General features: G+C 44.6%; 1 protein-coding gene across 1 annotated transcript; it reads right to left on the minus strand.

The window, feature by feature from the left end:
• Positions 1-560: 560 nt before the first annotated feature.
• On the minus strand, positions 561-1,412 carry LOC146579527 (uncharacterized). The gene has a single exon (XM_085267972.1). It carries the CDS (start codon positions 1,410-1,412, stop codon positions 561-563), a length of 852 nt encoding a protein of 283 aa, XP_085124098.1.
• Positions 1,413-11,872: the final 10,460 nt, after the last annotated feature.

The raw sequence follows: 11,872 nt of genomic DNA on the forward strand, positions 1-11,872 counted from the left end.
ATATGTATGCAAATCACCGCTGCTGGGTTTTTATCTGTGCAAGAAAGAGCATGTCACTCTAATTTTTGCTTCCCTTCGATTTCAGCCAGTTTGTTTACGATTCAATTTTAAAACCTGCTATTTATCTTTAAGTCTCCTAAAGGCTGTGCCCCATTTTATCTATTTTATTTTTATCTGAGTTGCTGCACCCTTATGTCCTGCCTCATTCCCACAGGTCAGCAGATGCTTTTGCTCGTTCCAGTGACACAACGTCAACTCGGAGGTGACAGTTCTTTTGTAGTTGCAGCTCCGAAATTGTGGACTGATTTTCCACCACACATCAGGCAGGCTCCTTCACACACTGTTTCTAAATTTGTTTGAAAACACAATTTTACTTCCTGACAGTCGACCCAGTTACTTTTATTTACTTGTTTAACTTGTACAGCTATTTTGTGTTTCCATATCTTTTACCTTCCGGGATGTCTTTTTCTTTTTATTTGGTGTTATTGTAAAGCATTTTGGTCAGCCCTGTTGTTGTTGGGTTTTTTTTGCATTTCTGCAAAATAGAAAAAAAAAACACTTTACTTAAAAGACCCTGAACCTCTTTGTATGATTTTCTTGCACCACAGCAGCTTCCCTGCCCTATGTAGAAACAGCAAGGGTAACACCAGACTGCTGGGAAGACTAAACCAGACTTCACATGTTATTAGCACACAAACATCACTTCTACCTGATGCATTCAGAAAAGCTCGAAAAATACTCCAACTAAACCTTAACACCAGCACTGCCAGTATGATTAGAATAGTGTAAAATGCCCTTAGCTTTGATTTGTCAACTCTTTCCCTGTTCCTTTCCCGTTCTCCTGGGCCTCGATGGGTCAATACGCGCAAAACAGAAAGGCTGCAGAAAGTGGTGATGATTAAAGACACTACCAACAGGAAAAAGTCCACAACAGTGGAAGCAAAATTTGTGATCATGGAAACAATTGCCACAAAGGAAAGTATCCAGACACAGAAAATGGTGACATTTCTTATTCTGACCCCTCTCTCATTTCTCAGACTTAGGTAAGTGGTGGGATGAACAACAGCCAGGTAGCGCGCCACACAGGTGAGGATGTCAAAGAAAATCTGTCCATACCAAGTGAAATAAAGACAGAGTGCCCCTGCTGCTATTATGCTTAGATTAACCCAGTAGATACCAAAACAGTCAAGGAAACACGCAAGGACACCAATCAGTTTTATGATCACTGCATGGTAGGTGAAGCTGTCACAGTGTGTCATTGTTGTTGCTGCTGAGGAGGTGGAGTGCCTTTGAGACCACTGTTGGAAACCATGGTAGAGGACAAGGATGCAGAGAGGAAGGAGGAGGATAATGTTGGTTAAGCTAAATGAGACAAAGACATAGGAGCTTGGTGTGATGAAGAGGCATTTCATGTTAGAATACAACTGAGGATTGATAGAGGAAAGGTTTGGATGATCAAATGAGCCATTGGATGCCATATCTGCAAAAGAAAAAAAATCAAATAGTTGAATTTTTATCACAAAAGGGGTTTTGCAGCTGATGTCTGCTTTTGAAAGGATAAAATGAGAAGATTACAATGTCATGATCCTGGGTCCTTTTGACCCAGCGTTTTGTGTTTTCTCTTCGCGATTTTGGTTCTGTTCTTCCTCTGGTTAGTGTTTACTCTGTTCTGCCCGGGTGTTCCTGTATCTAGTCCGCGTTTCTTAGTTTGTGTCCTTTCATGTGTAAGTTCCTGTTTTATTGTGAAGGTCTGTGTCTTATGTGAGTGTTTTCAGTTTGCCTCCCTAGTCTCGTCATGTTAATTACTCCCAGCTGTGTCCCCACCTGTATGTAATCCCCCTGTGTTCTCTGAGTGTATTTAAGTTGTGTCTTCTGTCATAGTAGTTGCTGGTTCGTCTGTGTTGTTTCCCCTCGGTCTCCCTGTATGTATTTCCCCGGACCTCCCTGCACCGTCATTCTTGGTTTGTGTTGTTAGTTTACCCAGTTTAGGTTTCAGTTTCATGTTCCTAGCGCCTTTGTTGTTTGCATTTTTGTTGTTAATAAACACTCACCTGCACCAGAGCTGCCGCCTTTTGGTCCTATATATATTCCACACGGCTTGCCCCCGCAAACCGTGACAGAACGAACCAGCCACCATGGACCCAGCGGCAGTAAATCTGTCCGAGGAGCTCCAGGACGACATCACATACAATGTGGAGATCCTTCTCAGCCTATGGCTGGAACATCCCCCGGAAGAGCTTCGCCGCGCAGCAGAAGACCGGCTGCAACGGCTCTTTTCCGGCCTGCCATGGCTATTGGACTCGCTTCCTCCGACCATGCAGGCTTTTCTCCGGCTCACACCGCACCTTCTCTCAGCCACTCCTGCCTCGCTGCCCGACTCGCCGGATGTGATCTTGCCCGGCCCGTCGGAGCCGTCTGCGGGGAGGAGACGCCGATCGCGCCGCAAGCGCGCCACCCCACAGCTGGACGTTCGGACTTCTAATTCGCCGGCTGTGGTGAGTGAGGACTGTTTTCCATTTGCGGACTGTATGACTGTTCATTCAGGGGCGGTGTTCTGTGCGGCAGATGACTTTGTGAACAGCATATCACCTCCCCCGCAGCCACTCTCAGCCCAGTTAGCTCCCGCGCAGCCACTCTCAGCCCAGTTAGCTCCCCCGCAGCCAGTGCCACCCTCAGCTCAGTCTCCAGTGCCACCCTCAGCTCAGTCTCCAGTGCCACCCTCAGCTCAGTCTCCAGTGCCACCCTCAGCTCAGTCTCCAGTGCCGCCTGTAGCGCAGGCCCCAGTAGCTCCAGTGCCGCCTGTAGCGCAGGCCCCAGTAGCTCCAGTGCCGCCTGTAGCGCAGGCCCCAGTAGCTCCAGTGCCGCCTGTAGCGCAGGCCCCAGTAGCTCCAGTGCCGCCTGTAGCGCAGGCCCCAGTAGCTCCAGTGCCCCCGCTACCCGTAACTCTGGCTCCAGTAATAGTGGTCTCACATACTCACTCCATGCAGGGAGAAAGTATAATTTTACCTCAAGGTGCTTTTTGTAGTTCAGCCGCCTTTGGCACAGTTTGCCGCTCCAGGGCTTCCCCAGAGGCTAGGTCCCAGTCCTCAGCTGATTCTGGACCCCTGGAGTTTAAGCAGCCACCCGAGGGACCGCTCCGGCCTTCGTCTCTTGTCTCCGCTGGAGGGTCCGACGGACCGCTCCGGCCTTTGTTTCCTGTTTCTGCTGGAGGGTCCGAGGGACCGCTCCGGCCTTTGTCTCCTGTTTCAGCTGGGGGGCCCGAGGAGCCCGTCCAGCAGCCTTCCTCGTCAGCTGGTGGTTCCGGAGAACCACACCAGCCTCATGCCTCGTCGGCTGGAGGGTCCGAGGGGCCCGTTCAGCCTCCTGTCTCCGCTGGAGGGTCCGAGGGGCCCGTTCAGCAACCTTCCTCGTCAGCTGGGGGTTCAGGAGAACCGCACCAGCACCATGCCACATCAGCTGGAGGGCCCGAGGAGCCCATCCAGCCACCATCTGCTACGCCAGCTCCAGCCTGTGCTTCGTCAGCTGCAGCTCCAGCCTGTGCTTCGTCAGCTGCAGCTCCAGCCTGTGCTTCGTCAGCTGCAGCTCCAGCCTGTGCTTCGTCTGCTGCAGCCTCAGAGCCTTCGTCAGCTGCAGCTCCAGCCTGTGCTTCGTCTACTGCAGCCTCAGAGCCTTCGTCAGCTGCAGCCTCAGAGCCTTCGTCTGCTGCAGCCTCAGAGCCTTCGTCTGCTGCAGCCTCAGAGCCTTCGTCTGCTGCAGCCTCAGAGCCTTCGTCTGCTGCAGCCTCAGAGCCTTCGTCTGCTGCAGCCTCATCGCCAGCTGCAGCCTCATCGCCAGCTGCAGCCTCATCGCCAGCTGCAGCCTCATCGCCAGCTGCAGCCTCGTCTGGTCCGGCCTCATCCGAGTCTTCGTCTTCGTCCTCGTCTGGTCCGGCCTCTGCCTGTGCTTCTGTTACGCCTGGTCCAGCCTCTGCCTGTGCTTCTGTTACGCCTGGTCCTGCCTCTGCTTCAGCGTCGCCTGGTCCTGTGCCCTCCAAGCCTCGGCCGGTGCGCCTGACACTTGGGCGCCGCCGCTGCCTTCCGCGCGGCCGGCCCCCGGACCGCCATCGCCTGAGTGGCCGCCGCTGCCTTCCGCATGGCCGGCCCCCGGACCGCCATCGCCTGAGTGGCCGCCGTTGCCGTCCGCACGGCCGGCCTCCCGAACTGTATCCACGTCGCCGCCGTTGCCGTCCGCACGGTCGGCCCCCCGAACTGTTTTGGACTCCTGTGCTGTCGGCCCCCTGGCCGGCCCCCCGAACTGTTTTGGACTCCTGTGCTGTCGGCCCCCTGGCCGGCCCCCCGAACTGTTTTGGACTCCTGTGCTGTCGGCCCCCTGAACTCTTCTGTTTTGGACTCTGTTTTTTTTCCTGTGTTTTGGTGTGCTTCGTTTCTTTTGGTTTTGGGCTCGTTTTTTGTTTTTGTCTTTTGGCCTTCTGGTGCTCCGGTTTTGTTTTGCTTCGAGCCCTCCTTCCTGGGCCCCCGCCGCCCGCCCTGGTCGGGTTGTTTTCTGTTTTTTCTGGCTGTTTTGTTTCTTGTTGGGCTGTCTGGAGCCAGCCTTTGAGGGGGGGGTACTGTCATGATCCTGGGTCCTTTTGACCCAGCGTTTTGTGTTTTCTCTTCGCGATTTTGGTTCTGTTCTTCCTCTGGTTAGTGTTTACTCTGTTCTGCCCGGGTGTTCCTGTATCTAGTCCGCGTTTCTTAGTTTGTGTCCTTTCATGTGTAAGTTCCTGTTTTATTGTGAAGGTCTGTGTCTTATGTGAGTGTTTTCAGTTTGCCTCCCTAGTCTCGTCATATTAATTACTCCCAGCTGTGTCCCCACCTGTATGTAATCCCCCTGTGTTCTCTGAGTGTATTTAAGTTGTGTCTTCTGTCATAGTAGTTGCTGGTTCGTCTGTGTTGTTTCCCCTCGGTCTCCCTGTATGTATTTCCCCGGACCTCCCTGCACCGTCATTCTTGGTTTGTGTTGTTAGTTTACCCAGTTTAGGTTTCAGTTTCATGTTCCTAGCGCCTTTGTTGTTTGCATTTTTGTTGTTAATAAACACTCACCTGCACCAGAGCTGCCGCCTTTTGGTCCTATATATATTCCACACGGCTTGCCCCCGCAAACCGTGACATACAATAAATCAAAAGTAAATATAGTTGCATTGAAATGCATACAGTACTGTGCAAACGTTTAGGCAGGTGTGGAAAAAAATGCAGTAAACAAAGAGTGCTTTCAGAAACATAAATTATTGTTTATTGGCCCCAAATGTATTCTGCAATAGGACAATGATCACAAACATACAGCCAAAGTCACTAAGAACTGTCTTTAGCCTAAAGTAGAACCAGACGTACTTGTAGTGATGGTATGGGCTCCACAGAGCCCTGATCTCAATATCATTGAGTGTTTCTGGGATTGCATGAAGAGACAGAAGGATGTGAGGAAGCCTACATCCACAGAAGATCTGTGGTTAGTTCTCCAAGATGTTTGGAACAACCTACCAGTCGAATTCCTTCAAAAACTGTGTGATCGATGAAAAAACAAAATTAACACTTCCATTAAAACATTCTTTGTTTACAGCATTTTTCTCACCTGTCTTAAAGTTTTCCACATTACTGTATATATATTTTTACCTGCATAAGTAGGTTGTTTAAAACAAAACATAATCTCAAGAAATATGACCCCTCATCTTTCAGATTTTTTGAGATTAGTTTATATATATATATATATGTATTAGGGGTACAACGATACTCGTATCGATATTGAACCGTTCGATACAGTGCTTTCGGTTCGGTACGCATATGTATCGAACAATACAAAATTTTTAATTTATTTTATCAACTTTCCTTCTGACGATGCTGTCTGTATTGAGCGCTCAGTGGATCTGCGCTCGACAGTGCAGCCTAGGCAGAGTAGTCGAACGCGGATTCACTGAGCGCAGGGCAAGCTAGCGAGACAGAAGTTAAGCTCTCCTTGCAACATGGCAAATTGAACCTCCCCCACCCTCATTCAGATCTGGCGTTTGGAACTATTTTGGTTTTCATGTGACGTATGACCCTGAAGGTAAGCGCATCATGGACTAAAGTAAAACAGTATGTTGGATGTGCCACTCAATGCTCAATTACATGGGTGGGAGGTAGTGTGTTAGCGCAGTTAGCTCGTTAACCTGTTGGCCGTCCAGCCCCATCCACGGGGCGATCCGCGGTAGCTCGTTAACGGAGATTTGCCGTGTTGTGGCGTTAACGTCATTTCAACGAGATTTACGCTGACAGCACTAGTGGGAACACAACGAATATGACTGCACATTTACTCTGACATCATCCTAGTGCAAAGACAAGTGGAAGCAGACAAAAACAACAAGCAGGCATGCTACAAACTTTACCCGAGTCATTTAGACAGCCGTTAGCACATGATTCTCCTTATGGGGACCTGATATGTTTAATATGCTGCTGAGAATATAGCCCCGAAGAAGCAGATAGTATAGCTTTTATTTTGGAAAGAGCCATTTCTCTGTAATAAACTCTCTTTTCCAAAGATGAGTGATTCCTCAATCAGATACAGGGCTCGCAAAATCGCCTGCCCAACGTCCCGGGGCTAGCGATTTTTCCAGTCGGGCTACCAAAATCTATCTCTGCCCTGCCCGTCGGCCTATCATAGGAAGGAAAAATATATGTCAATGCTTTTGCATTCTTTCGGAAATGTAGCTGGGTAATTATGTCATTGGCATCGGTGAGCCACTGTCAATATGTGACATATTGAAATCGCGTTTGAATTTGCGCTTGTTTTTTGCTTTCACTTTGCAATCGCGCTAACTGTGTATAGAGAGCGACAGCACTGATTGGTGAGTGATGATAATTTGCGCACCAATTCCTCTGACATCGTCTTATCAATCATTAGCTTACTATGCAAACATGACAAGTGAAATCTCCCGGAGCAAGCTGGGCCAGCAGGGAAATTAATAATTAATAATATAATCTACAGCATTGATATTACATTCAGATGTTTAAACAGTGTGTGTCTTTCAGAAAGACTAAGTTGCAGGCTGACAGGAAATTGCAGGTTTGCAGAGTGTGCCTTTTGCAGTGAAACTAAAAGCAGAGTGTAAGTGCAGGTTATTCTGAGGAGCTGTTTGGATGATACTATTTGAGTAACCAGGTTGTTCATTATTATCTTTTATACTTTTCTATTCTTTTATTAAGCTTTTAGTAGAGGTTCTTGATTAGGACATTTATTCAATATATTACATATATAGGTTTGGTAAACTGCTGACACATTTGACAGTGGCTTCTGTTTGACTGCGAGCATTAGTAGGTGAGAGGTGACATAGAGTGCCAAGTGAGGTCGTGACATATCATGTTTGCTTGTAATTGTGGGCGTGCAGAAGTGCTAGCGCACTGCAAAACATGGTCTGCGGTTTTGGAGAAGCGGTAGTCAAAAGGTTGACAGGAAACATCTGCCATGAAGACAGAGATAATGTTCTTTTTTAAAACTTGTTAAAAGTCATTGTGGTTTTGATTTGATGTATGTATGAAATGTATCTGACGTTGAAGGGGCGTCATTAAATTCAAGCCCTGATGGTATAAAATATCTGCTTATGCTTTGATTAGTCGGAGATCAGCGCTGTCTGCGAACGCCGCTGGTCCCCCCACGCGTGTATTTCATTAAAATCAATTGTTTGACCAAGCTCTTCTGGACCATGGTTGTTTGTACTCTTTAGGAGTATATATATTTAAACATGTAGGTACTTTAAACCACAATGTGGTGCAAATGTCTTTTTCTCAGACTTTACAGATCTTTTACAGAGACAGTGACATCATTACCATTTTTTGGTACTGACCATTACAAAAATAAGTTTTCATATGTAAAATCTCGTAATGCTCCCTTCTATAATGTTGTCTTTCTAAAACATTATGTTTTAAACATTTTAGTTGTCATCAGTTATTTGAGAGGATTCTGATTGAAATAAGTATTAAAACAAACCTTATTCTCAATGATTTCTGAGCTTCTTTCATCTGTCTGCGCTCTGTGGATCGTACTAGACTCATACTGCAGCCTCACTTCACTTTTGTCAGTCTCACTTTATTCAAATTTATTGTATTTACATAACTAAACATCAAGCACGTGATAACAAAATGCACTAAGCTCAGATTTTATTTTTGTGTATGTGTTCACCTTTTTGAGAGCAGTATGATCAAATTTCTAAATTTAACACCACATTTTTTAGTGTCCCTATAAATGCATATGGATTTTATTTATTTGTTCATTTGGATGCACAGTGAAAGTAATCAAATCGTGTACAGCCAAAGCTGTATATTCAAATCAAACAAAGTCCCTAACACTGGGCTCTCTGGGTGTATCTCTGTGCGTGGCTGTGTTAAACTCAAGAATCCAAATTGATTGTGCTTTACATTTATACCACAATAATCAATTTCTTTCTAATTGGTGGAGTAAATGCAATGGCAGTTGTCTGAAAGAACACATAATTCTCAAAAGAAAGAAAAAATTTTCATTTTATAAACTGATATGAAGAATAGCAATGACATCAATTTTTTCAGATCCGCAACCCTGGCCAACCATCAAGGCTCAATATTAGGGTTTGGCTTGGAGTAGAGTTTGGATAATGTTATTTTCAATAAAAACACATTAAAAAACTTAAATAATCTACATTTTTGATAGCGGTTCTTATTTTAAAAAGGTTCCACCAACCTTCACAGGCAATTTCTTGTTGAACTTCCTCTGCGGACTCTTGTGGATACCGTATTTCCCGGACTACAAAGCGCACCTAAATATTAGCCGCACAAGCTAAAATCAGGGGAAAATCCTGTTTTGTACATACATTAGCCGCACCTGACTAAAAGCCGCAGGTGTTTCAATGTTGACTTATCATATGTAAGAGAATATGCACAAAGGGAATTGTCAGGAAAGAGATGGCTGTTTGGAGACATCACTTTTATTAATATTTTGAAAAACAAGTTATGGGTACATATTTGCACATGTAGTACATAACAGTAACCTACAGCACACCAGAAAAATAGATTCGGACTACCTTTTAGGCTCAGGTGCAGTGACACGGCTTTAACAAGAAGAAAAGTCAGTCATTCACCATCTTTCTCTTCTTCCTGCGCACTAAAAACACCAAAGTCCTCTTCTCCAGTGTCGGATACAAACAGGCTCAGGATGGCTTCGTCATCCACTCTCCGCTTCTCTCCTTCGTTGTCACTTTCAAAACCAAAGAAATCCTCGTTGTCAGTGTCAGAGTCGAACACCCTCAGAAGGGCCGTGGTGGTGTCCTCCTCTCCATCATGCAGCAGTCCAGCCCTTCAAAATCCGTTGGTGATCGTGGATGTTTTCACACTTTTCCACGCTGTCAGAATCCACCGGTGGAGTTGGGCATAACTTGCAAGTTTATCGCCGCTCATCATCCACAACTCCCGCTGAATGCGTAGCGCTACTTTGAAGTTTGTTTTTCGCGCTACTTCGTACGGCACTACGTTGCCTGGCGGACGGACATGTGACTAACATACCACTCTTGAACCCCGATCCTTCCGCCAGGCAACGTAGTGCCGTACAACAGCGGAACACACAAAACAAATCGTCTTACGATATGAAAAAAATCATGGACAATCCATAGAAAAGCCGCACCTGACTAAAAGCCGCAGGGTTCAAAGCTTGTGCAAAAAGTAGCGGCTTATAGCCCGACAATTACGGTATTTACTTCAAGTAAACTGCACTGGCTCTATAATGTGGTCCCATTTTATCCCTGTCGCTGTCTCTCTACATGTTTTATTTGCATAAAGACAAATGTTTATGTACTGACATAGAGATTAGAAATTGATTATATAACAAGTATAACTTAACATGGAGGCTTTCACAAACACTTATGACCACTGCACATCAAACAGACCACAAAATAATTGTGATGAAGTGTTCATAATATACATAATACGTTCTTTTATTTGCTTCTGTATACTCTATCAGCGTAGCACTAAAAGCACTTACACAGATTTATTTCTTAGTACACTGGATCAGAACATTTCATGTTTTATCAGTGCTGCATTTGAATAATTAACCTCCTAGGACCTGGCGTCCACATATGTGGACATCACATTTTGGGTTGTTTAGACCAAAATACTCAATTTTGCTCTACAAGGGCCTGATATCCACTTATAAGGACATTATACTGCTACTGTTCTATCAAAATATTAGACGAATATCCTCATATGTGGCTCTCATTTTTCTCAGAAACAAAAATCAGGTTTAAAAAATCTGGTAATTCTTTGTTTTTTACATTCATTGGGTCCCAATATGCCCAAATATCAAAGAGAAATTAAAAATGCATGCCATGGAAGAGTTTGGGTCTTAGGGGTAATAATTACTAATTACTATTACTATTACTAATAATGTCTCAATGTCATTTACCCTTATATTGTATAGCTTTCTTGTTATATGTAAAATTGTATTATATTATTTAATTTTTTTTACTTTAAAATATTTTACTTGCATTTTTAATCACTCTTATATTTAAATGTTCATTTTCTATTTTATCTAGGGATTGAGAGTAACGAAGTTTCTATTCTCTGTATGTCCTGTACATGTGGCAGAATTGACAATAAAGTTGACTTTGACTTGACTTTGGATTGTAAATAGTGTAAAATGCCCTTAGCTTTGATTTATCTAAAGGTTTTTGACATACTACTTAACAATACATCAAGTCACCTATAGTTCATCATTCTATTGAAATTATGTACATACAAGTTTTGTTTTGTTTTTTATTCAAATCATTTATTACCTGTGTGGCCTCAGAAAATTTGTGTGTGCCATTAGGCATTTATTGGAAAAGCCTTATTTTTCACAGTAAGTAAGACATAACACCTGCTAAATGTCAAATCAAGGATTGTAATGTTTGTTTCAGATCTTACAGATCTTACAGAACTGCAAAAACAGAAAAACTGTTCTTTCATTGCAGAACAATTTGAGTTACTTATTGCTGCTGAGGAGTTAGAGCAGTTTTTCAACAATTCTTCAAGGCCATAGTTTAGGACAGTCTCTCCCAACCTTTAGGAGCCACAGCACATATTTTACATTATTGCCGAGTGATTAGAAAAATCACATGGCACACCACCAAACAAAACTGTCACAAAAAGCATATTGATAATTTTCCCCTGCGTACCAGGTATAGCAGAATTGGCCCAGTTTGTCCACAGTATACCTTTTTCGCTTTCTTCCTAGCACTACTCGTGCTAGGGCCTTCATCTGGGTCGGAATTTTCTCCAGGACCCAGGTTAGATTGACTACTTTTTCTTTTCTAATATTTATCTATTGCTATGTAGCTGCATCGCCTCACAGCATCACTATTATGTAATTTCTTCTCCATCATCTTCTGTTTTACTGCCAGTTAGCAACCCATTTAATTAGAGGTACTCCACTGGGTAAGGATCTGTTTATTTCGCCTATGCTGTCTATGACTTCATTAAAATTAGTCTCTACTACCCTGCAATTTGAAGTTGCATATCCAGTGGTTTTTGTGTACTTTTTTTTTTACTACAATAGCAACAGGAGTATCATCCCACATTGCAAAATTGGTATGGCCCCGATCTGGCCCACACAATGTGCTTACACATGGCCCGCATACCCCAAAGAATGACGGCCCTTTGGTGGCCCAGAGCTGGTTTGCCAGAGGTGGCCCACACACGTGCCAGCACCAGACACACTGCTGGCCCTGTGCTGGTCCAGATGTCAACCTAATGTATATCTTAATCAAGCCATGTAATAACAACATGTGCCGGAACATAATAGTGAAAAAGTAACATGACGAAACTTTGGACTGATTCTTATATAGCACTTCTCTACTCTCCTG

This window comes from Mchenga conophoros, linkage group LG3, assembly GCF_057382185.1.
Source record: "Mchenga conophoros isolate Kocher_MC1m ecotype Shallow Benthic linkage group LG3, M_conophoros_male_GT1.1, whole genome shotgun sequence".
In the NCBI taxonomy this organism is placed as follows: Eukaryota; Metazoa; Chordata; class Actinopteri; order Cichliformes; family Cichlidae; genus Mchenga; species Mchenga conophoros.

Excerpts from the sequence above, each read along its gene's own strand:
- LOC146579527 (XM_085267972.1), bottom strand. The coding sequence starts at position 1,412 with ATGAAATGCCTCTTCATCACACCAAGCTCCTATGTCTTTGTCTCATTT.